Source organism: Cucurbita moschata, unplaced genomic scaffold, assembly GCF_002738365.1.
Source record: "Cucurbita moschata cultivar Rifu unplaced genomic scaffold, Cmos_1.0 Cmo_Scf00034, whole genome shotgun sequence".
Taxonomy (NCBI): Eukaryota; Viridiplantae; Streptophyta; class Magnoliopsida; order Cucurbitales; family Cucurbitaceae; genus Cucurbita; species Cucurbita moschata.
In genome coordinates, this window is record NW_019268550.1 from 700,219 (window position 1) to 723,139 (window position 22,921).

Consider the following 22,921-nt stretch of genomic DNA (forward strand, 5'->3'; position numbering starts at 1 on the left):
AAAAAAAAAAAAAAAAAAAAAAAGTCAACGAATATAGTAAGTTGCAACGTCCCCATAGGAACGGCGTCCGCATGGGATCCGACCTTTGATTGACCTGCCACGATTGACTTTTCCCCAATCAAAATACGACGCGTGGTATGCACACGTTGCAGTGTCGGTGGTGGTTGCCAATTGGCCAGAACGTGAGGCGTAGATGTGGCGTCCTCGTGTCCATTGGGCCCCACTCACTGATCTTTTTATTTTTATTTAATGGAAAAAAAATCTTATAAATACTTTACTTTTAATTTTATATTTAAATCCATACATTTTAAAACGTGAGATTTTCTCCAATCGAATGAATATAGGTTTAGTTTAAATTTAGTAAAATTTCAAAAAATAAATTTATGGAAGTTTGGGAAATTACTAAGTTGCCCCTAACTTGGAGACAAAAAGAGAGACCGGTAAATATCCTATTTTATCTATAAAACTATTTGATAATTATAATATTTCATTAAAAAATGCTAAAATACCCTTAAATTTTAAGGTTAATACCTTATTTAAATCAATAAATCACATCTTAAATATTTGTTTACCTTCTAATTTTGTGCATTAAATGGATCAAACACATGGGTTTTTAAAGTTTTTTTAAATTTTTAATTTTTAAATAGAACAACACTTCAAAATTAAAACAAAATTAAAACAATAGTGGCAAAAATAGGAAGTATTAAATTTTGTGGTCTTTCCTAAAATCTTACCACATATAAATATATACTTCAAATCACAATTAATTAATATATAGAAATAATTTAGACAAAAACTTGTTAGATAAGTAAACAGAAGGTATAAAAACCTAACCATTAGCCCCCGCCAAAATTAATACTAAATAGGTAGTGCTATAGACTTATTTATCTCTCAAAAGATAAAAAATACTGTCTTGAGAGTCCCGACAAGGTAAGGTAAGAGTTGATTACTCAAACGGGAAAAGATACCCTAAGCAAGCCCTTTGGTTGGAACGACAGGTTAGAGATCACCACCTGTGACGCATCTAGTCCATGTACGGTGTCTTATATTAGTACAAGTACGAGAGTCCACTCTCCAAATAAGGTATACAATCCAATCTAATCGTGCTTAGTTTGACACGAGTTTGGTAACTTCATTAGAAAGCGTTGGAGAAAGCTCGAGTTTTGTGATTGAAAAGGGGAAGATGGGAAAGGGATTAAGATGGAAATTGATAAGGGAATGGGTAACAAGGAGATGGAAAGGGAAGCACACGTGTAGTGTTGAAGGAAGAAGAAGAAGAGGAAGAAGGGGGTTTCCTTTGCTTTCAAGACACGCACAGAACACACAACATGAACACAAAAACAAAAACAAAAACAAAAACAGAGTATTTAGTATAACGTAGTTTTCAGACAGACAGACAGACACTCAGTTCCTCCATACATACGTAAGTCAGAAGGCCACCCCTCCCTGCCCTCTCAATCTTCTCTTTCATTTCCCCTGTTTTCCTTTATAAACCCACTTCCAACGCAAGCTTTGGCGGCTTTTCCCCCCTTTCATATATCAGACTAGACCAATACCCAACTTAGCTGCCCACTGCCTTTTATTTTTTCCCTTCTCTCTGTTTCTCACACACAAAATACAGAGGGAGGGAGATGGAGTACTTCTGGGTTTGAACCCCTTTTTTGTTCCTTTCATTTTCTTCACTTTGGCGACCGAGGAGGCCAAACTTTTACCCAGCTAACCAAGTTCAAGCCTAATTTGGCTTCACCCTGATTCCCTCTGCTCTGACAGATTCTGGGTTTCTCAGATTTCACTCAAAGGAGAAACCTTTTATCTCGAAGTGGCCTCAGATTAGAATCGCCATGAAATTTTGTTCACTGGGGACTCCCGATTTTGTTCCTCAATCGCTGTTTTCATTGCGTGGCTTCTGCAATTGCTTCGATAATACTCTATAATGCTGCCGTTCGTCGTTTCTTCTACAATACCCTCTTAACTTCTATTGGGTCTCTTTCATTTTCCTTCACAGATCGCCGGGAATATTTTCTACGCCGCCGAGATCTGCCGCTTTCTGATTGGTCCTTCAGTCAAAGATGATGAAATTGAAGACTAAAACGACTGGCCTATCACAGATGAAGGGTAGTTCCGCCGTCGGTGACGACCGGCCGATGGATTGGGAATTAAGGCCAGGAGGAATGTTTGTTCAGAAGAGAACCCCTGATTCCGACGGGGAATCGACTCCAACGCCGACGATCAGAGTTAAAGTCAAATACGGTTCTACTTACCACGAAATTAGTATCAGTTCTCAAGGCACATTTGGTAAACACCCTTCTTCTGTATCCAAATTTTTGAGAATCCCAAATGAAGCTGATTCAACGTGTAATTGAAGACTGATTGTTTGTTGGTTTGGGATGCAGGGGAACTGAAGAAGATGTTGGTAGGACCTACAGGATTGCACCATCAAGATCAGAAGCTGTTGTTCAAAAAGAAGGAGAGAGATTCAAAGGCCTTTCTGGACAGTTGTGGGGTAAGAAACAAATCCAAGATTGTTCTAATGGAAGACCCAATTAGCCAAGAAAGAAGGTACGTTGAGATGAGGAAGAATGCCAAAATGGAGAAAGCTTCCAAATCCATATCAGAAATTAGCTTGGAAGTTGATAAACTTGCAGGACAGGTAATTAACTTCTTTCTCTTTTCTTTTGTTTGGGGAATGATGATATAATGGAATGGCAACGCACATAGGTTTCTGCTTTGGAATCTGTGGTCTGTAAAGGTGGGAAGGTTGCTGAGAATGATGTGCTGAATTTGATTGATTTGTTGATGAATGAATTGCTCAAATTGGATGCTATTATGGGCGATGGAGATGTCAAGTTGCAGAGGAAAATGCAGGTTCTGTTATGTTCTTCATATCTGTTCTTCCATGAAAAAGACTTCATAGTTTTGAACCAGTTTTTTGAATCATTTGTAGGTAAAAAGAGTGCAAAAGTATGTTGAAACTCTTGATTTGTTGAAGATTAAGAACTCCATGGCTACAATTCAAACACAAACTCACAACACCAACAATTCCAATCATCAAAGACAAACAAGTAGGCCTTCCTTTGCAAACACCAAACTATCAACAATTCAAGAGGAGCAGCATTCCACGAAGCCAACGACAGCATCCAGCACTGTGGTCACAACAAAATGGGAGATATTTGATGCTTCCCCGTCGATCGCGCCCACCGAGCATGCCATCCTGCCGAGGTTCAACTGGGAATTCTTCGAGTGAGAGCCATAGGCATACATTTTGTGAGGATTTGTGATTTGAATTCAGATTTAGCTGGTTTGGCCCCTTATCATATCAGTGTGAGCCCTCCATTCTTTACTGTATTTAGATGAAAATTTAGAGAGACACCCACCTCCCCCTTCTCAGGAAATAAATGGGGTTATTACTACAGTAGCGATCATCAATTTTCTGTTGTGGCATTACAATAAACCTCTGCTTTGTCTTTCTCTTAATCCAACCATATCCTGAAGAACAAAGTTGATATCTTTCTGTCTCTAAAAGTAGTAGTTGATGAAGATGATTTTGATAATCAATCAACACAGCTAACCCAGGCAAGGATAGAAAGCCAAGTGTGATCTAAGTACACCACCAAATCTATGATTACTACTTTGGAATAGGAAATTTCGTCCCTTTGAAGCCTTTCCAAATTCAGAAGTCTTAAGCTTTTTTGTTTATTCAGCTGTGAAGCAATGATGGGAAGGCGTTTTAGAGTGCAGACTATTCCATTGCCTTTCTATGAAGCAAAGAACCACAAAGAGGTAAATATATCAATCAATCAATCAATCAATCAATCAATAGCTTTAAAGAATGAAAAATGGTTTATCAGTTCATAATACTCACTTTTCGTCTCTACCCTTTAACTAAAGATCATGATTACAAAATCCCATCTGGGTGTTTTGTATATCTTATAACAAAAGTAGAATGTTTACTTTATATGTGTCCAAATCTCAGGAATGCTTCGTATTTTAATGTGTTAATCACACTGTTCATGTGCAAACTATATGTTAATTTAATCCAACTTTGTAAAGTAGAGGGAGGCATGGGTTGTGATGAAAGGAATTAAAAGGGAGATGATGGAAGGTCAAGTATGGGTTGGGCTAGAGTGAAGGCTCACCCTAACCTATCATCAAAGGGAATGGGCCAATACTTGGATTTGAATGTTCCTAAGCCCAAACTTGAAGTTGCACAAATGGGTATGAGTTTGAATTGGAAAGGGAAAGAAAAAGGCAACCAAAAAGGAATTGGGCAAGTTGTTTCCCTTTTTGAAGATGTTGCTTAGAAAGTCAAATAAAGTGGAGAAGTGATGGGTTAGCACAACACTTGAAAAGCTAAACACATTGCCCACAACAAATCAAATTGGCCCATTTGGAACTCCCACTTGAGGTTTGATTTTGAAGTTTCAGACAAAAGAAGGAATTTTTTTTTTTTTTTTTTTGATAAGAGCGGAATCACAAGACAGTCGTAACAGCTCAAGTCCATCACTAGCCTATAGCATATAGTCTTTTTTAGACTTTCCTTTTCAGACTTTCCCTCGAGGTTTTTACAATGCATATGTTAGGGAGTCGTCTCCGCACCCTTACAAATAATGCTTCGTTCTCCTTCCTAACTGATGTGGGATCTCACAATCTACCACCTTCTAGTATTCACTAGCACTCGTTCCTTTCTCCAATCGATGTAGGACCCCCAATCTACTCTCCTTTGGAACCCAGTGTCCTTGCTGGCACACGGCCTCATGTCCACCTCCTTCGAGGCTCAGCCTCCTCGCTGACATATTGTCCGATATATGACTCTGATACCATTTATAATAGCTCAAGCCCACCGCTAGTATATATTGTCTTCTTTGAGCTTTCCATCTCAGACTTCCTCTCAAAGTTTTTAAAATGCATTTGCTAAGGAGAAGTTTTCACACCCTTATAAAGAATGTTTTGTTCTCCTCTCTAAACGAGGTGTGATCTCACATTGGATGGTATGCCTATAAATCACTCCTTAACCCTTTTTCATACAAGACATAGGGAATTGAGAAGCAAATTATTAGGCAATGGGTGCTCAAGTTTGTCTGAAAAACACAACAAAATTGAATTTGGTTTAAAAGAGACAACTTTATGTGAAGCTTTGAATTTTAGAGACAAAACCAGTAGTCTTTGGGTAAGGTGGTGTGGATAATGATGGCAAATCTCCAATCCAATGCTTCCTTACACATATATATGATGCATCTCAGATCAAAACAATTTCATAAAATATGGAAGGAGATAATATTGATTTATTATGACTCCAAAGATAATGCTATTAAATTAGTGTTCTTCGTGTTCATGCCTTTATATTTAGCCTTAAGAAACCCCCCTTTTGTCTCCCTATTACAACCTCATTTTCTTCACCTCTGTTTGTTTGGTCTATAAAAATACATAAACAACCTGTTTTTGTTCATCCATATGTTGTCATCTTCCAACATTCAAGATAAAACTATAAACAACAACGTTTCAAACTTCATCTACACCCATCTTCTTCCTTTCCACCCTCTTACTTGAATATCAAATATGTCTAGATTCCACCTCGGTTGAAGAGAAAAATGAAGCATCCCTTATAAGTATAGGAAACTCTAATTCCGACCAAAATGGACAATAACTACTAACGGTGAGCTTAGATTCCATCAAATAACAAGCCGAAATATGAAAAGTTTAATTATCAAAACCTAAAAGTAAATCCGTGATGCAACTAGATCTTTATATTTGATATAGGCCTAACTAATTAGGTACTATCATTTTTTTAAATTATTCTTCATAGGGCATTAACTAAATTCCTCTGTCACAGTGACAAGGATGGGTATCGTATTCTTTATAAATAGGCTTTTTAATTAAAATAATTACACATATAGTTTTCTTTTTTAAAAAAACAAAGAAATAATTATTTAAACTAAAAATAATAATATCGTAATTCTATCGAATTATTTAAGAGGATTTTTATTAATATAAAAAATTAAATTAACTTAAGGTTAAAAAATGGAACGTTTTAAGAGAAGAAATAATATTATATGTTAGTCTATTGCGTATATATTCATATACAGATCGTTATGATTATGATTACGATTACGATTAAATTAACACAAATTATATTTAGGCAAGTTGACAATAAAAATAAATACTTTTAAAAATTAAGATTATTAAAATAGGGATGAGTTTGAATTCAGAAAAAGGAAAGTTGGAATTTAAATAAATAAATTTTTTTAAAAGTAATGTTTATTATTATTATTTTTTTGGAGAGGGGGAGGGGCCATCCCGCGATCTTGCCGTGACTTTTGCCAGCCGCTGCGCGCGTCGTAATCAACAAGTTCAGCGCGTGATATTCGAACATTCTACACGTGAAAGTGGGCGAGTGGGTGGTTATAGTTGTTTTGCATTTCCTTTACTTGGGAAAGATCTAACCCTCCCTATCCACCTCTACAAACCCCACACGTCATCTTACACGCGTGGATCTCACTTGCTGACGTCCAACTGCCTTTCTTTTACTCCAACTATACAATTATTTTCTATTACCCTCGTATAAAAATAAACAAGTCTTTATCTATGTAAAAAGATTACCTTTGAAGTCGACTCCTAAATGATTCTTGAGAGAGTTGAAGAAGCGTTTACAGGTAAAGCATCATACCCATATAACAAATTATCACATACGCTCCACCGTCTATTCAAATTTTAGAAGCATAAGTAATAGTATCCCGATCCGGCAATAAGAATAATAAGAATAATGTAAGCACAAGGGGTGGGGTGGCCATATGAGGATCAAAAGGTGACGGCCAATTCTGCATGCATGTAATCTCTTTGCCCACTTTATATACATAGAAGAAGTAATTTAATAAAATGAAGCTTAAAGATAAGCTTCAATGGAGGAATCCCACTAGCTTTATATTACATAATTAATTATGCATAAATATAACACTTACTTTTAACTTCCTTTATAAAGTAATTAATTAATTAAACAATCAATTTTTTAAAGAATCAATTATTGTTTCCCATCCCCTAAATAGTATTTACTAAAATTCGACTAATATTTATTTTCCCATTCTTAAGCCGTTGGAATCAAAGAGGGAGAAACGAATATTGTAGAGCTTAAATGTGAGCCCTTCAATGTGTTTAGTGTCACCTCATGTTTCTTTTTTCTTTTTTTTAAATGAAATGTTTGCATTCATATTCATTTATTTTATTTAAAAGAATTTATACGCTTCATCGTAACGTTTAAGAATCGATGATGTGATATTGATGTGACTTAAGTCAACTTAAAATTACTTATAATTATGTATGGTTCAACGTTTTTCCACTCTAAATTTCTATCCTTTTCAACAACGAGGAAGAGGGGAAAGAAATGTTTGTTTAAGACAATGGAGAGAACTTGTTCGTGATGATTCTATTTCTTTTCTCTTTTAAATGTCAAAATCATCGTAAAAAAAATTACTAGCACCTGTATATATTGCTGCGTGAATATTCTCCATAATTGAAAAAATATATAAATTTAAAAAGAGACGTTAAGAATCTAAGAATCTAAATTCTTAAAATATGATTAAATGTGTTATTTAAACATAGGAAAAAAAGGCATGGGTTGACTAAATTGGAAGCTTATAGCAGAAGTTGATATAATATGCTAAGTTGCACTAATTAAATTAAGCTTTTGGGATTAAAACTTGGCATATATGCATTTGCATTTGTTCCCTTTGGTTACTACTCAAGCTCAAATTAAGTAAATTCTTATTTGAATTGAATAATTAATGTAATCAAAATTAACCTAAAGTATATATTCATTGGAACGTATCTTAAATAAATGGACTTATTATAGTACCTGCCGGCAGCCTAAAGGCAGCTTAGAACAAGAAACTTGGATGTTTGGAGACAAACATGAGGATAAAAACTAAACAAAATTGGTCAAACATTACATACATATGTTCAAACAAAATGATAGGATCAAAATTACCTATGTTTGGATTTATTAAATTTACCTATTATTTAATCTAAAACTTGGAAAAACATTATGTCGCATGCATGGTAGCAATATATATATATATATTTGATATGATATGGATATTATATGTTATAGAATCAGGCATGCATGGTATGTGGTTCATGTTATAGTATGCGATGTAGTTTAACTAAAAAATTAATATTTCTTTTTAATAAAAAAGGAAAAATAAATACAACAGATAATTAGATTTTGTCATCAGCTTCATCATCTATGTCACAAATTTAATTTTGATAATCTGTGATATTAGCACCGATCTTGCTTGTTTTTAGGTTCAACTGACTCAGCTTCCACCGCTTCATCGCCACCACCACCGGTTAGCTTCCTAGCTCTAATTGCCTCTAGCTCCCAATCTGTGAATCCCAAAACCACCAGCATCACCGCCGCACAGCACCCCTGCGCCGCCAGGAGCCCCAGCCATAGCCCCCTGAAATCAAACCCACCGTAAAATGCCAGCCCTACTGCTACCGGCATCCCCACCAAATAAAAACACCCTAAATTTATATTCGCTCCTATTTTGGGCCTCGCCGTCCCTCTCAAAACGCCGCACCCTGTCGTCTGTGGGCAGTTCCCGAGCTCGCAGAGGCCTATTATGGGCAGCACCATGGACGTCAATGCTATGATCTCTTTATCCTCTGTGAACATACTCGCCCATATTTTCCTTATGGACACTGCGAAAAACAGAGCCATAATCCCCAGTACGAAGCTGCAAGATAGCCCGACAATGGCTGCTAATTTGGCCTTCTTTGGCTGCTCTGCCCCCAACTCGTTCCCCACCCTGGTGGACACGCTGAAGCTCAGCGACGAAGGGAATATGTAAATCAATGCTGTGGTCTGAATCAAAATGCCCATGGAAGCCACGGTGGCTTTGGGGTTTAGCAATAGGCCACAGAGGAGGATCATGATTTCGTACCACCACCACTCGAGGCAGACCGAGACGCAGCTTGGGATTGCCAAATTGAGAAGGTTTCCCCATTCTTTGAAGCATTCGAGAGAGAAGCCTCCCCATGTTTCCTTGTGGACGTTGAAAATTAGTATGTAAAGGATCAAAGAAGCGACGAGGTTGAAATTGGTCCAAACCCCTGCTATAGCAACTCCTCTAATACCAAAATTGAGATAGGAAACGAGAAAGTAATTGATGGGTATGTGGAGAAGGATAGAAAAAGTGGCGCAGAAAGTGAGGGGGAGCGTTATGGATTGAGTTCGGAGGTAAATTCGAAGAGGGTGGATGAGGGACTGAGCGAAAAGGTCAGGAACAGAGTAGAGAAGGAACAATTGGGCTTGGGAGGCAATGGAGGCGTCCTGTTTGCAAAGGAGAAGGATGTTCTTGACGTTGAACCAAAGAAGTGAAATGGGGATTGAAGCAAAGGTGAGGAGAAGAATGGTCCTCTGCAAGGCGAGGCCGAGAAGGTTGAACCTTTTGGCACCGAAGGCTTGGCCGCAGATGGGCTCCATACCCATGGCGAGACCAGAGAGAATGGAGTAGCCTGTGATGTTAGCGAAGCCGATGGCGAGGGAACCGCCAGCGAGGGGGAGCTCCCCGAGACGGCCGAGGAAGAGCATGGAGATGAGGGAGCGGGAGTAGAGGAGAAGGCTGGTGAGGACCATGGGGAAGGCAATTTGGAAAATGGAAAAGGCCTCTTTAATGGCCAAGGAGAAATGGGTATTGGTATTGGTATTGTTAGTTGGTTTGTGTCTGTTTTGTTGCGGGATCAGTGGGTCTGTGAGATGATGCATGCTATTGGTATTGTTATTGGTATTGGTAGGCTTCTCAAGGTCGTCATTAATTGAGTCAAGGTAAGCAACTTCAGAACCACCCATAATTTCCTGTGTGCCCTCACAAACAATCGTGTTAGATACACAGACAAAGGAGGTAAGAGTTGATAGAAAGAGAAAGAAATAGAGAAGGAGAGACAGAGAAGATGAGTAGACATCACTCCCTTTTTATAGCTTCCCAATACAAGCCAACGCGCAAACTCTCTCTCTCTCCCACACACGTTGTTCAATAAAATAAAAAGTTCTCGTGAGCTTTTCTAGGATTTTGGTTAAATGGCAACTTAATCTTCAATCCTTCTACTTTAAAGACTCTTTTGGTACTTCTTTAACAAATCCCTAAACCATGGGTCTTTAAGAATTGATATTTAAGGACTGCCAAATCGACGTGTTTGGACTGGAATTGGATGAACAGAGGCAGGGCAGGGGAGGGCAGGGGAGGGCAGGGCAGGGGATTCAAAGCCCAGAAAGGGCCCATGTGGACTATGCGCGTCTTTGGATTCACCTACTATTGTATACTATCTCCATCTTGTAATTTACGAGTTCATATGATAAGACAGCAGAGTCCAAACCCTGAAAGCTTGTCATCTTCCACAGCTGGGATTCGTACGCTTCTTGTGTTCAACTATAATACTTGTTTGTCTTATGGATCAGTTCAAACGCCTGTTCTGTCCGCTAACCTCTTAGGAGCCTCGTCGCCTAGCATATGCCAAATGTCTCCTCCAAATATTCAATCACAGTTTTTGGCAGTTAACATATTCAAGGTGTCAAGTTTTGTATTCTTCTTCTTCTTCCTCCTCCTCGCACAAAAGCCTCAAGACCTAACCTTACATTGCCCTTTTTGTGCTTATGCCAGTAGTGACGACGGAGGGTCCAATTATTTGAGTAGAAGAAGAAAGGGAAAGGCTTTCGATATGGGTATAAAGGGTTAAGAAATGGGGGAAGAAGAGGTCAAAGTAGTTGAAGAAGCTTTGTGGGTTTGAAGTCCAAGATTTGGTCGTAAAGAGTGAACACAAGGAATAGGAAGTGGAGTGGAGGCGTGGGGTCAAAAAGAGAGCATACATAAGAGGAAGGTCTAATGAAGTGACGCTTGGTTGATGGTGTTCAATTAGCTCCCACTTTGAAACGCAAAGACAGAGACAAAAACACAGTGGGGTTTGGTCATAAAAAACGTGTAGAGAACAAAAAGTCTAATTAATCATACATCAATGAATATCACTGTTCCTTATTGCTTAAACATTGCATTCATATAATGCTTTCTTTGACTGCTTCCTTCACATCAAATGATGAATTACGTTCCCATTTTGACCATTTTAGAGAGGACTATCCTCTTTAACAAGCTGATACAAGCAAGTGAAATGAACCAACTTTCTTCTCTGTACTTGTGTTTTATAGCTACCCCATTCAATATATAACCATTTTGGTGGCCTTTCGGTGGATCCTATATTGGAAGTGCTTGGTGACCGTAAATGGGCAATGGAAAAACCCCCTCTTTTATGAGTCTATGCGTGTTTTTTGAACAAAAAAAAAACCCAAACAAGTAATGACCAAAAATTAAGTGAGAATGATGTATAGGGGAAGGAAAAATCATTGTGGCCCTGTACATATGAGTGTTCATTGGGTTGGGAACACAAATATCCATGATGAAGATCGTAGCAAATATTGCCTGTTTTAGCATGGTACGTATCACTATCCCTTAAAGAGAGGTTTTCATACTTTCATACAAAAAGAAGAACTTGTGAGATCTCACAATCCACATGTTCTCGTTGGATGTGGAAATTGGAGGTTGGTGAGAGTAAGATTTGGATATTATAGAAACCAACCGCCCCAACTACAATAACTAAAGATTGAGTTGTGGTTGTACCCATTTGGGCAAAGCACAGAGAGACAAGTGTCAAAGACGAAGAATATTCAAATCCAATCTTTAATTCATACGAGGAAAGTGGTAGAAATATACGATACAAAAAGGAAAAGGAAAAGGAAAAGGAAAAAGCATTGGGATAAGTGCAGATAAAAAGTGGACAAATGTCGAGCCACAGGAAGTTGGGCTGCGTTAAAAGCTCTTGAGTCGTAAAGAGGGGTTTGAACCAATCCCCTCTCCTCCTTTATGGCGTTATAGCTTTTGATACACATCTTCTCCATCTTCCAACCAACAAAACAAGAATGTTCCTCTCCTAATTCTTTTCTTTGACTTTTGTGTGTCCTTTTTTCATTTGTGTCTTTGTCTGCGCCACTTTTAAAGGCTGTGTTCCCATTTTGGTTGGTACGCAGGGCTGAGGAATTAGGAGTACACAACACATGTCGAAATGGTATTCAATATCAATCTCTCTTTCTATGTTTCTTTTTGATGTGTCCCAATATATGCAGTTATCTCTTACTATGTCTCTATCTTACACCACCTTCCCACGCTAATTGCCGACTAAATTCTTCAAATTAACATATCTTCATCCATCGTTTAACACTTCCTATAACAAAGTCATTCATCATCAACCCATTATAACGTATCTGCTGTAGAGAGGTTTCCACGCTTTTAAATGAGAAAATGAAGAAAGAGGAGCGAAGATTTAAAAAATTGGAAGCCATGTTATCATTTTCATTCTAAAAAAAAGATTAAAAGAAAGAAAGAAATGTTTACAACGTGCTATGAATTAAACCAATGGGCTGGAGTGGAAAGCCCAATCTGAGAGAACCCAATAGTATTTGGGCCTTGAATGGGCTGAGCTGCAAAATCGTGTGGTTGGGCTTCTTGGAGGTTGGAAGCGAGAAATGCAATCTCGGCCCGAGTTTTGGCCAACTGGGTTTCTGCCACGTGTAATTGATGTTGTAATTGAGAAATAATTCCAACACATCCATAAACTGGATCTTCAATTCTGCATTTTGCCTCAAAAAACAAAGATTCTGCTGCTTCGGGTCGTAGATGCAGAGGGAGTTGCTGATTATCAAATAAAATGATTTCAAATTAAATTAAATTAAATTAAATTAAATAAAATACCAGAAACTCATAATAGTTCATAAAAAAAGAAGAAGAAATTACATGGAGGAATTTGGCGACATTGCTGGCACCATAGATTCGATGAACAATGGCGAATCTTTGAGGATTATTGGAAGGAAAGAAAGGGGAAAAAATGCAATCAGAAGCACATCTTCTTCTCAAATACTTACAAGCTGCACAACGACCAGAGATCATGCTAGAATCTTTGGATCAACAAATTTTGGAACAAAATAGGAGAACCAAGATTTTGATGCAGATTCTCTACATCTTTTCCCTCTATATATATACATTTTATGGAGTGTTCTTTGACTCACTTCAAGCTAACGGCTATTTTTTTCAATTTAAAACTCCCAATCATTAGATTTTGGAAGGAAATGTTTGTGTGTGTATATGGTAAGAAGTCAATTCAATATTTTTTTTCCTAAATTATCTCTATTGTGGAAGGAAACTTCAACATCATCCAATACCATTCATTTACATTCGTACTCTATTCACTCGTACAAATCACGTGCTCTAAAATGAATTTTATCTGCTAACGGTTAGATTGAGAGTAGCTCTTCCTCTATTATGAAAATGAAGCATCACCCAAAAAGGTTCGTAACATATCGTCGTCCCAACCCTGCAAATCACAACACCTTATGTCAAATAATTTAAATTTGTGACAAATCAAGAGTTTCCTATTATAGAATAAGATTTAGGGAAGCTTGCAAGAGGAATGAGTATGCATTGCCTGGGCAGAGAGGGTTGAGGGTTGAAGATCTTGCTTTGATGAAGCCTCCATTTCAATTCCATTCCACATATGAGAGAGCTCCATATCAACCATTTCTTCCCTCTAAACAACATATAATGTTAATCCTTATATAACCCTTTTGTAAAAATGTTAGAATAAGTATGAACTACTAAACGTACCCTTAAAGAAGTTTGATTGTGGTGGTTGTGCCCCATGAAGATCTCACTAAGAACATCAAAGCAATTTTGGTGTTCACCAATTTGATCTCCAAATGCAATGGTGTCATTACCTTCTTTTGATGACACTAACACAACACCATTCTCCTCCACATTTTTGTTTTGTAAAACTTGGTTTGTACCTTCAAAATTCCCACAAAATCCCCCATTGTTATGATCATGAGTAGCTTGGACATGATTGGATACCCCATTATTATTCAACCTCAACCCTCCATTAGGGTTTTCATTTTCGATTGACACGAAATTCTGATCGGTTCGAGTGGAACTCGAGACGAGCCCATTGAAAGGGAAGTTAGGTTTATTGAGGGTCAAAAGACTTTGATTCTCAAGATGGGTCAAAGAGTTTTCAATTTCAAGATTAGGGTTTGGATGTGAGATATAATTGGCTCCCAAAAGAGGAGATGGGTAGTTTAAGGGAGCCATTAATTGTTGTTCTTCAAGCAAATATGGATGTTGGGATTGGAATTTTGGTGTATACAATGGGGATTGAAATTGAAAGTGAGAAGAAGCAAAACTTGATCTTAGTAACGTGCAATCTGAATATATCTTCATTGAATTACAAGCTCCCTTTTCAGCAACTCGTTTCAAGAAAATTCTGTACTTCTACATCCATAAACAACCCAGCTTAGATTCAATACTAAAACAAAGCATTAATTGTTAATATATAAAGGGCAAACCTGTAAATGGCTGGCAACATTTTCTCTAGTCAACCCAGGCACATTCATGAACTCAAGGATCTTCTTTGGAACTGCCTCTGAAAAGAACAAATTAAGAACATTAATGAGGGAAAGAAATTTGGAGTCAAATTATAAAGGATCATAGACTTACTGTCAAGCCCTATTAGTCTAATGGCTTGTAAGAACCGGTTGTGAAGTGAATTTGTCCAAACCACCTTTGCCTTTCTTTTGGCAATAGAAGTTTGAGGAACCCTAGTTTCCTTTGCCTTCTTCGTCTTGTTCTTGGTTCTTTCCGATTTCGATAATTTGATGATCTCCTTTTTCGATGGTTTGTCGATCGACAATTGTGGTCGGATAAGTGTTCGTGTTTGTTTAGGTGTAATAGCATATTGCCATACTTGTTTGACATCATCTAGGCTTATTGGTTTGACCATGTAAAATGAAACACCCTCCTCTAAACTCTTCAATATGACGCTAGGTTTTTCATCAGCTGACATCACTGCAAAGAAGAGTAGGGTTTGGTTTAATTTACTTGTATATTGACTTGTTAATAATAATATTGTAGATTATGTAGATACTTACTGATAACAGGAAGCTTGAATTCTTTGGTTACTTGCTTCTGTAATTGAAGACCATTCATTTGAGGCATGTGGAGATCAGTGACAACAAGGTCAAAAAACCCTTTTTTTGCCCTTAGAGTATCAAGTGCTTCAATTGGGCTTCTCCGAGTCACAACTGAAATTTAAACACATTATCGTTCCAGTCCAAGCCTACCCTTAATAGATATTGTTTGCTTTGACTCATTACATATTATATCTCAAGATTTTAAAACGTCCTACTCTCCAATCAACGTGGGATTTCACGTAGAAAATTATAGGTTTGTGCATATTCAAACTATTATTAGAGTAAAGATTCTTTAATTGATGTGCAGTGACATGAAACAGTCAAACACATCGACTTTTCGTCCAACATTCTAATGGTCTGATAATGTTAAAGCCTTTATGAAAGATCAACCGTAGAATTTAAGCAAACCCTAAACTCTAAACCCTAGACTCTCGAAAAAAAGTGAGCATTTTTTAAACAATTAATAAATAAAAGGTACGAAAACCAATTGAAGTAGAGATAGGAGAAGAAAAGAAAGAAAAACCTTGATATTTGCAGAGTCTAAGCATGGCAGAAACGACAGCAAGAGAAGTAGCATCATCATCCACCAACAATATATGAATATCCACCGACAACATTCTACTCTCCAAAACTGATTCACATCGCCCATCTTCTTCATCCATCCTTCAAACCCCACGCCCACGCCTTACCTTACCCCACAGATCACTTCATAATCTTTCCAAAACACTGTTCTTCTCGTTCTCTACACCGATTACCAATTGATGAAGAGGATAATCATCTCAAAAACCAGAACCAAAACCATATATATATATATGATATGAACATTACATGCAAAAGAATCCAGCCCCAAAGTTGACATCTAATGCAACTTACCAAACGTATGAGGCTCCCACTTGGAGTTCCATTTCAAGAAGATCCGCAATCCTTTCATTTATTCCTCTCCCTCCTTTTTCCCTTTTTCTTTTTCATATCTTAACTAAATAATTCCATATCATTTTTGTTTTATTTTCCAAATTAAACTCCCATTTCCACATGCATGCATCTAATTCTATCTCTTTCTTAATTCCCTTTCACACCCGTCTTGTCTTCGTTTCTAATACTTATCTAAGATTCGAATCTTTCTAATCTCAATCACTTAATACTTTTGTCGTTAACTATATATTTCAAAATCACAACATTACTTATCCCATTCTTAATTATGTGGTGTTGAAAAGATTAAATGTACTTGATTATTTCAATTTAATGACCATTTAAATGTCTACCTATTTTAACTTATGTTATTCAAACGCACCTTTTCGCTTGATCCAAAATTACACGACTACTGTGGTTAATTCAAAATCCCAAATTCACAAACAAAAGAATAAAGCCCGTAATTCAAAATCGACCACACCATTATTAGGCCTCACTGCTTGACATCCTAAACCGATTTGGGGAAAATATGCGAAGTTCTGTCGAGCCATATTGTGTCGGGCTCCAGTCAGGGATAGGACTAAAATCTCGTCTTGTGAACCGAAACCAACGTGCCATCGTCAGCCAAATCGAACGTGAACTTCAGCAATGGTGGCTCTAGAATCCCGAGAGATCTCGGATCGTAAATCAAAAAGAAATTTCATTTACAACTTTTCTTTGGTTTTGTATGAATCATGACTCGATCATCAAAAGTGGATATGATTTGGATTACAAATTTCATTTTCACTGTATAATAATAATAATAATAATAGAGATAATTTAAAAATAAAGTTAAATGTCGCAATCAAATTAAACAGATAAATTATTACAAAATGATGTGTTGCATAAAAAGAAAAAGAAAAAAAAGGAACAAGTGGGAGGGAGGGTATGGGTTCAAGTGTAGTGGACCTCGTCTGTCACCTACATAACAGACACGTGGTTGGTTGACGCGTTTCCGCGGGAAAATAACCAGTCGTACTAATCCCTATTCTGTCACCCACTCTCAGTCACAGTCAGTTACCGTATCGGTATCGGAAATTCGGTTTTCTTTCATTAACTGTCAATTAAAAAAACCGTGTGTTGATTTGGAGTTTTCCGCCACGTCACTCGAAGGTGTTCTTTTGTCTGTCTCTGTAACCCCTTTGCCATGCTGTCTCTGTAACCCCTTTGCCATGCTGTCTCTGTAACCCCTTTGCCACGCTGTCTCTGTAACCCCTTTGCCATGCTGTCTCCTTCACTGTCACTCACTTCCGAACCCCCCAAGAACTTTCCTCTTTTTTCTAAATTCTTTTCTCTTTTAATCCTTCTTAATCAATTTCTTTTTTAATTCTCATACTTTTTACACTATTTATTGCCTTTTGTTTACATTTATATTTTGTGTTTAATTAAAAAATTTACGAAATTTATAGGAAAATGCAACATCTATTATAAAACTAAATGTAATGTTTTATACCCAAGATTTGAATTAAAATTTGAGATGGTTCTAATGTTCTTATCTTATTGAACTGCTCTTAAAAATGAAAATGGCAAAATATGGTTAATTTTAAAATTAATTAAAATATTATTTAAAGAAATAGGGGTGATAAGGAAGTTTCTATGTAAGAGAATGGATATTGTAATCCTCGTTGCCCCAATGGGTGAAGAACAAGTAGAATCATACTAAAGGAAGATGTAGAATCTTCGATGGTGAAGTTTAACCTAAGGAACAAGTCAAAGTGACACATGTCAGATCCTGAAGCTGACACATTACCTTTCTATTTTCATTCTCCAGAGATCTTTTTTTTTAAAAAGAAACTTTCTTTTTTTATATTTATTGAATTAAAAAATAAAAAAGAAAGGAGAAAAAAATCCAAACCTGTTGATGCCGTGGGCAGCCAGAACAGGGCACAGCCTGGCTCCTTATCAGTTAACTCCGTGTTTCAGCGTTCATGTGTTGCTTTCAATTCCAATTCTCAATCCAAATACACCAAACACTATAAAACTATCATCCTTCTCTCTTCCTCCATCAAACCCATCTCTAATATCTCCAATTTCATTTCTAATTTGGATAATTTTAACTTCAATCACCAAAAATGGAATCTTTTTCAACTTTTTATGAAGACTACTTCTCCAGCTCCGAGAGTAGTACTTGCCGGCGGACCATATTTTCCGAGAAGGAGCTTATGTTAGCGGCGAGCAATCCCAAGAAGAGGGCCGGCAGGAAGAAGTTTAAGGAGACAAGGCACCCTGTTTACAGAGGGGTCAGGAGGAGGAACTCCGGCAAGTGGGTCTGTGAAGTGAGAGAGCCTAATAAGAAGTCAAGGATTTGGCTTGGCACTTTTCCGACGGCGGAGATGGCGGCTCGGGCTCACGACGTCGCTGCCATGAAGCTTCGAGGTCGCTCTGCTTGTCTCAATTTTGCAGATTCTGCGTGGCGGCTGCCGGAGCCAGCATCTGCTGACGCCAGGGATATTCAGAAGGCGGCGGCGGAGGCGGCGGAGGCATTCCGGCCGGCCGAATCAGATGGGTCTTCTGTTGATGACTCAAGGACGGAAAATATGATGACGGCGGAGACGACGCCAGAAAACGTGTTGTACGTGGATGATGATGCAATTTTTGGGCTGCCGGGATTGTTGGAGGATATGGCTGCAGGGATGATGTTGCCTCCACCTCAGCATTTTCGTGATGACATGGATTTTTATTCTGACGTGTCATTATGGAGCTACTAAATTCTCTGTAGCTTTTAATGGAATTACATTCAATTTATGTACATAGAGACTAGAAAGAAAAAGAGTGTTTTTTTGGGATTGAAATAGTCAGAAGCACATAATGTGCGGTTGACTGTTGCCCCTAATAGCATTGTTACATTCAATGAGTACTTTCCCCCACTTACTTTGGTTGCTACCTTCTTCTTTCCCTTTTTAGTATCTCTTCTATTCACAACCCTTTTCTCTATGAAAGCGAGATCACTTCATCATATCATGCAAATTTGAGTTCAAAAACGTCTCTCTCTTCCATTTTTAGCAGGTTCTTTGCTGCCAACCCAATCCCTTTTTTGTCAAGATCTTCATCAACTCCCAACTCCATACTACAATAAGGGTGCGAGAACCTCTCCCTAGTAGACATGTTTTAAAACCGTACGGCCGATGACTTAAGTTGTGTGTGTGTCGAGAGACGTGGTTTCTATATCGGCACTATATATTGCTTACTTTAGGAAACTGGGTTTTTGTTCTTATCAAACTTTGTATACAGTAATGAAGGAAAATGAAGATCCATCTGAAGCTCTCATAAAGAAAATTGGGTTTCATAGTGTGTGAAACAAACAGCAAGCAGCCACATGTGAACTGCAGAATAACATAAACTGCTGATATCAGCAAAATATTTGGATGTTTACAATGGGAATAACTGGCCTGGTGCTGTGGGGCTTTTATCTGATGACCAACAAATTTGTCAGGACCAAGAAGTAAAAAACAGGGCGAGAAGAAAAGAAAACTTATTGGTCCTGATATTCAAATACCCTTATACAAAGAACATTTCAGGGTAACATTGAGCTACTCACCAAGCAACACCAGAAAAAACAAGGGAACCTACCAGAGTGTCGATGAACTAACATTCAAATGAAATTGCTTAGAGAAATTCCTCCATCTGATTACTCCGCTTTCTTGAGAAGTGCAGCAGTTCTAAATTCAGCATCGTCCCTCACAAAACTCCACCAAATATATGAAAGAGGAATTGAAGTTGCATGCCAGAGTGCGTGAGCATCCACATATCCTGCATATGGAGGGAAATCGAAGGCATCCAAAAGCATCGCAACCGCCCCACCAAAGACTAACATCCACAACTTGCATTGCGAGGGATGGCGAGAAAGAACAGCCCAAACTGCCCAAATGAGAAGTTGAGTAATGCTCATCACCAGGCAGACCTTAGTATTCAGACCTGAAAGGTAGTCAATTAACTCGAGTCAAATATCTGATACCAACAAAAATGTTATTCTTCCAATCCCAATGAGAGATGGAGTCCAGTAGTTCATTCATCTATTTGAACACAAGACCTGATCAATAGGCACCAGGAGTTCTGACCATTAACTTTTCTTTAGAAAAGGCTTGAAAGGATATTGATTGTGCAAGTAAGAAAAACATGTAAAATAGGGAAATAGTGAACTTGCTTGACAGATAAGAACCACCAAATCTCACCATCATATTCTCTTCTAGGATTGTTAAAGAGACTGGTGGTAAAAAAAAACACAACCCAGCCCATTGGGCTTCCCCTCGACACAACCCACCGCAAGAAGATATTGTTCTCTTTAAGTTTACCCTTTCGGGCTTTCCCTCAAAGTTTTTAAAACGCGTCTATTGGGGTGAGGTTTCCACACCCTTATAAGAAATGCTTCGTTCTCTTCTCTAACCAATGTGGGATCATTCCCTTATAAGAGTATAGAAGCCTCTCCCTAGTAAACGCATTTTAAAACTTGAGGGAAAGCCCGAAAAGAAAAGCCCAAAAAAGACAATATCTGTTAGCGGTGGACTTGAGATGTTACAAATGGTATTAAAACCAAGTACTAGGTGGTGTGCCAACGATGACGCTGGCACCCAGGAAGGGTGGATTGTGAGACCTCATATTAGTTGGAGAGGGGAACGAAACATTCCTTATAAGGGTGTGAAAACTTCTCCTTAGTGGACGCGTTTTTAAACTTTGGAAAGAACGCTTCCAATTGAAACAGCTACAGAATTGATGTATTACCATAATCAAGTTTGTAGAAGTTGAGATATAAGATGTGGGTTGTCACGAATGAGATAATTGGAGCAGAGACCATAACTCTATCAGCCTCAACCCTCACATTAAGGGCTCGCAGTATTGCTACAATTAGGGAGAATCCAATAAATGCCGCAGCTGAAGAACAATCCAGCTTCTCAGTCAACTCCACATCTCTACAAGAAATTTAACTCAAAACATCAATGCAGATAGTCAGTTAGAAATGTATAGAAGTAGAGCATATGGTAGGGTAGATCATCCTGTCATTAGTAAAACCATGTTTAAGGGATATAAAATAAGCTTTATTTTTTATATTTAGGGCCACCTCTTGAATTATGCTAAAGCAGCAATGTCATAAGAAATATGTAGCTTGTTAGGAGAAAAAAAATACACAACCAAGGATTAAACTATATAATAGCTGACCTAGAGTGAAATGCAGCATTCCAGAAGCAAGAATTCATAGCTAAGATTCCATAGATATGCCACAACCCTGTATACTCATAGTAGGTCTTCTTATTAGGCTTCAATGGAAGCTTGTAGTATATAAGAATGAAAAAAGATATCCAGCCATGAAATTGCACGGCAAGATTGAGGCTAGCAAGAGCAACTGCAACTGGCTCCTACCATATCAAATGCAAAGTTCAAGATAATAAGCAGAAGAACAGAACAATAGGGAATGGATTTGGCAGCATCATTTACATATGAGGCGTAGTCATTAGGCAAACCTGAATGCCATAGACTCGCCTAAATGGCCATTTCCCATGGTATTTGACAGGCTTATCACCAACATTACTTCTTTCTTCCTCCCTAGCAAGCATGCAGTGGTACCTACAATCGGTCTGGCAGTCCCACTGTTTCCAGCGTAAATACAAAGGTTCCTGCAGATACCATGGACCATCCACAGGCTTCCCATCCGACGAGAATTTGCAATGTTGAAAACATTTGTCCCCAGCACACCCAGATTTCTCACACTGCACCACACAATCCCTGACAAATAATAGCGAAGCAGGTTTACTGAAGTGCAGCATTTTCTCTCCATACAGAGAATGAGAAATGAATCACTGTGTTCCCACTCTATCCAAAATCCAAATCCAAACCAATGTTTTAGGTCAAGGTTCAATGACTTAATACCAACCCACTGAAGCTAATGCCTAAATAAAACGATTCATCGATGCTCAAATGATGAACTAAAACGATAAAGTCTATAATTCATGAAAAAGAGGAGAAAATCTGAAGAGCCCTCTTCGTATTTGGGAATCTCCCCAACAAAGGAATAGTCTACAATAGAACACGATTAAGACGTTAAAAGCTCTGGCGAATTCCTGACAAGAATAGTAGAATGAACAGCTTAAAAATAAGAACCAAAGAATTACGAAACATTGCGACCGTTGATTTGCACACCAGCACAGTACAAACCCCACATATTAAAAAAAGGAATCAATAATCACAAGCAAACAATAAATTAAACACAGAGTGGGAAGAACAACGCATTAAATCAAATCCCCGTTTACGAGACAAGCGTAGAAAAAGCAAAATATGGGAAAATCCAAATGAAGAAGCAGAGGGAAGAGGTATAAGGGTAGAGAGCAAAAAGTGGGAAGGAAGAGGAAATTACTTGTAAATGGGATCAGAGTCGCCGGGGCTGGCGTAGACGGGATGGAAGAAGAAGAGGAAGAAGAAGAAGAAGGAGAAAGCGAGGAGAAGAGGGCAATGAGGGAGGGGGGCCATGAGATACGGACGGAAAGTCAAAGGGAGGTGAAGAGGGAATTGGAGGGAATTAAGAGGAAAAGCTCCATGAATGGCTCTGAAACAGAAACAGAAACAGAAACAGAAACAGAAACAGAAACAGAAACAGAAACAGAAACAGAGTGGGAGGGGAAGCAGAGGATGAAGAACAGTAGAGAAAGAGAAAGAAGGATTTGGAATTAGTTTTTATGGGAAATTGGTTGGGGAAAGCAAACGGGAAAGAGGAGATCGGAATCCTGTTGAGGAGATGATCTTTGGACTTTGTACTCATTGACTTCTTGACACGTGGACGCATCGATGCTCTTCTCCTCCCTTTTACTCAATCATCATCTCTCTCGCCTTCTTTCCTTTGTTATTATTGTTATTACTATTTCTTTCCCTTAAATTTTACATCAAAATACCCTTTTTTTTTTTTTTTTTTTTTTTTTTTTAAAAAAAAAA

General features: G+C 38.0%; 6 protein-coding genes across 7 annotated transcripts; 2 read left to right on the top strand and 4 right to left on the bottom strand.

Moving 5' to 3' along the window:
- The first annotated feature begins 2,069 nt into the window (after positions 1-2,069).
- On the top strand, positions 2,070-3,505 carry LOC111430807 (BAG family molecular chaperone regulator 1-like). The gene is made up of 4 exons (XM_023067219.1): positions 2,070-2,295; positions 2,394-2,650; positions 2,719-2,865; positions 2,945-3,505. The coding sequence occupies exons 1-4, from the start codon at positions 2,070-2,072 to the stop codon at positions 3,242-3,244; spliced, it is 930 nt and encodes a 309-aa protein (XP_022922987.1). The 3' UTR covers positions 3,245-3,505.
- A 4,732-nt stretch (positions 3,506-8,237) lies between these two features.
- LOC111430734 (protein DETOXIFICATION 49-like) lies at positions 8,238-9,918 on the bottom strand. The gene has a single exon (XM_023067124.1). It carries the CDS (start codon positions 9,842-9,844, stop codon positions 8,270-8,272), a length of 1,575 nt encoding a protein of 524 aa, XP_022922892.1. The 5' UTR covers positions 9,845-9,918; the 3' UTR covers positions 8,238-8,269.
- A 2,519-nt stretch (positions 9,919-12,437) lies between these two features.
- LOC111430896 (LOB domain-containing protein 24-like) lies at positions 12,438-12,983 on the bottom strand. Its single transcript, XM_023067376.1, has 2 exons — positions 12,831-12,983; positions 12,438-12,728 (listed from the first exon to the last, which is right to left on the bottom strand). Exons 1-2 carry the CDS (start codon positions 12,981-12,983, stop codon positions 12,438-12,440), a joined length of 444 nt encoding a protein of 147 aa, XP_022923144.1.
- Positions 12,984-13,353: 370 nt separating this feature from the next.
- On the bottom strand, positions 13,354-15,826 carry LOC111430517 (two-component response regulator ARR14-like). Its single transcript, XM_023066781.1, has 7 exons — positions 15,579-15,826; positions 15,014-15,166; positions 14,583-14,930; positions 14,432-14,508; positions 13,698-14,357; positions 13,519-13,620; positions 13,354-13,407 (listed from the first exon to the last, which is right to left on the bottom strand). The coding sequence occupies exons 1-7, from the start codon at positions 15,715-15,717 to the stop codon at positions 13,354-13,356; spliced, it is 1,533 nt and encodes a 510-aa protein (XP_022922549.1). The 5' UTR covers positions 15,718-15,826.
- A 2,146-nt stretch (positions 15,827-17,972) lies between these two features.
- LOC111430798 (dehydration-responsive element-binding protein 1A-like) lies at positions 17,973-18,886 on the top strand. The gene has a single exon (XM_023067207.1). The coding sequence runs from the start codon at positions 18,076-18,078 to the stop codon at positions 18,709-18,711; it is 636 nt and encodes a 211-aa protein (XP_022922975.1). The 5' UTR covers positions 17,973-18,075; the 3' UTR covers positions 18,712-18,886.
- Positions 18,887-19,292: 406 nt separating this feature from the next.
- LOC111430797 (post-GPI attachment to proteins factor 3-like) lies at positions 19,293-22,856 on the bottom strand. Of its 2 annotated transcripts, XM_023067206.1 has the most exons (6): positions 22,603-22,643; positions 22,350-22,572; positions 21,460-21,721; positions 21,158-21,354; positions 20,723-20,910; positions 19,293-19,918 (listed from the first exon to the last, which is right to left on the bottom strand). In XM_023067206.1, the coding sequence occupies exons 2-6, from the start codon at positions 22,460-22,462 to the stop codon at positions 19,632-19,634; spliced, it is 1,047 nt and encodes a 348-aa protein (XP_022922974.1). In that variant the 5' UTR covers positions 22,463-22,572; positions 22,603-22,643; the 3' UTR covers positions 19,293-19,631. The 2 variants fall into 2 exon arrangements, with proteins under 2 accessions (XP_022922974.1, XP_022922973.1); XM_023067205.1 differs by having other exon boundaries at positions 22,350-22,856.
- Between the last annotated feature and the right edge of the window lie 65 nt (positions 22,857-22,921).

Coding starts and splice junctions, on each gene's coding strand:
- LOC111430807 (XM_023067219.1), top strand. CDS start 2,070: ATGATGAAATTGAAGACTAAAACGACTGGCCTATCACAGATGAAGGGT. Junction 2,296..2,393: donor CAGTTCTCAAGGCACATTTG/GTAAACACCCTT, acceptor TTTGGGATGCAG/GGGAACTGAAGAAGATGTTG. Junction 2,866..2,944: donor AGTTGCAGAGGAAAATGCAG/GTTCTGTTATGT, acceptor AATCATTTGTAG/GTAAAAAGAGTGCAAAAGTA.
- LOC111430734 (XM_023067124.1), bottom strand. CDS start 9,844: ATGGGTGGTTCTGAAGTTGCTTACCTTGACTCAATTAATGACGACCTT.
- LOC111430896 (XM_023067376.1), bottom strand. CDS start 12,983: ATGATCTCTGGTCGTTGTGCAGCTTGTAAGTATTTGAGAAGAAGATGT. Junction 12,729..12,830: donor ATGTCGCCAAATTCCTCCAT/GTAATTTCTTCT, acceptor TTTGATAATCAG/CAACTCCCTCTGCATCTACG.
- LOC111430517 (XM_023066781.1), bottom strand. CDS start 15,717: ATGGATGAAGAAGATGGGCGATGTGAATCAGTTTTGGAGAGTAGAATG. Junction 15,167..15,578: donor TAGACTCTGCAAATATCAAG/GTTTTTCTTTCT, acceptor TTTAAATTTCAG/TTGTGACTCGGAGAAGCCCA. Junction 13,408..13,518: donor CCTCAACCCTCTCTGCCCAG/GCAATGCATACT, acceptor TGTGATTTGCAG/GGTTGGGACGACGATATGTT.
- LOC111430798 (XM_023067207.1), top strand. CDS start 18,076: ATGGAATCTTTTTCAACTTTTTATGAAGACTACTTCTCCAGCTCCGAG.
- LOC111430797 (XM_023067205.1), bottom strand. CDS start 22,462: ATGGCCCCCCTCCCTCATTGCCCTCTTCTCCTCGCTTTCTCCTTCTTC. Junction 21,355..21,459: donor GGCGAGTCTATGGCATTCAG/GTTTGCCTAATG, acceptor TTGATATGGTAG/GAGCCAGTTGCAGTTGCTCT. Junction 19,919..20,722: donor CTTCTACAAACTTGATTATG/GTAATACATCAA, acceptor ACTACCTTTCAG/GTCTGAATACTAAGGTCTGC.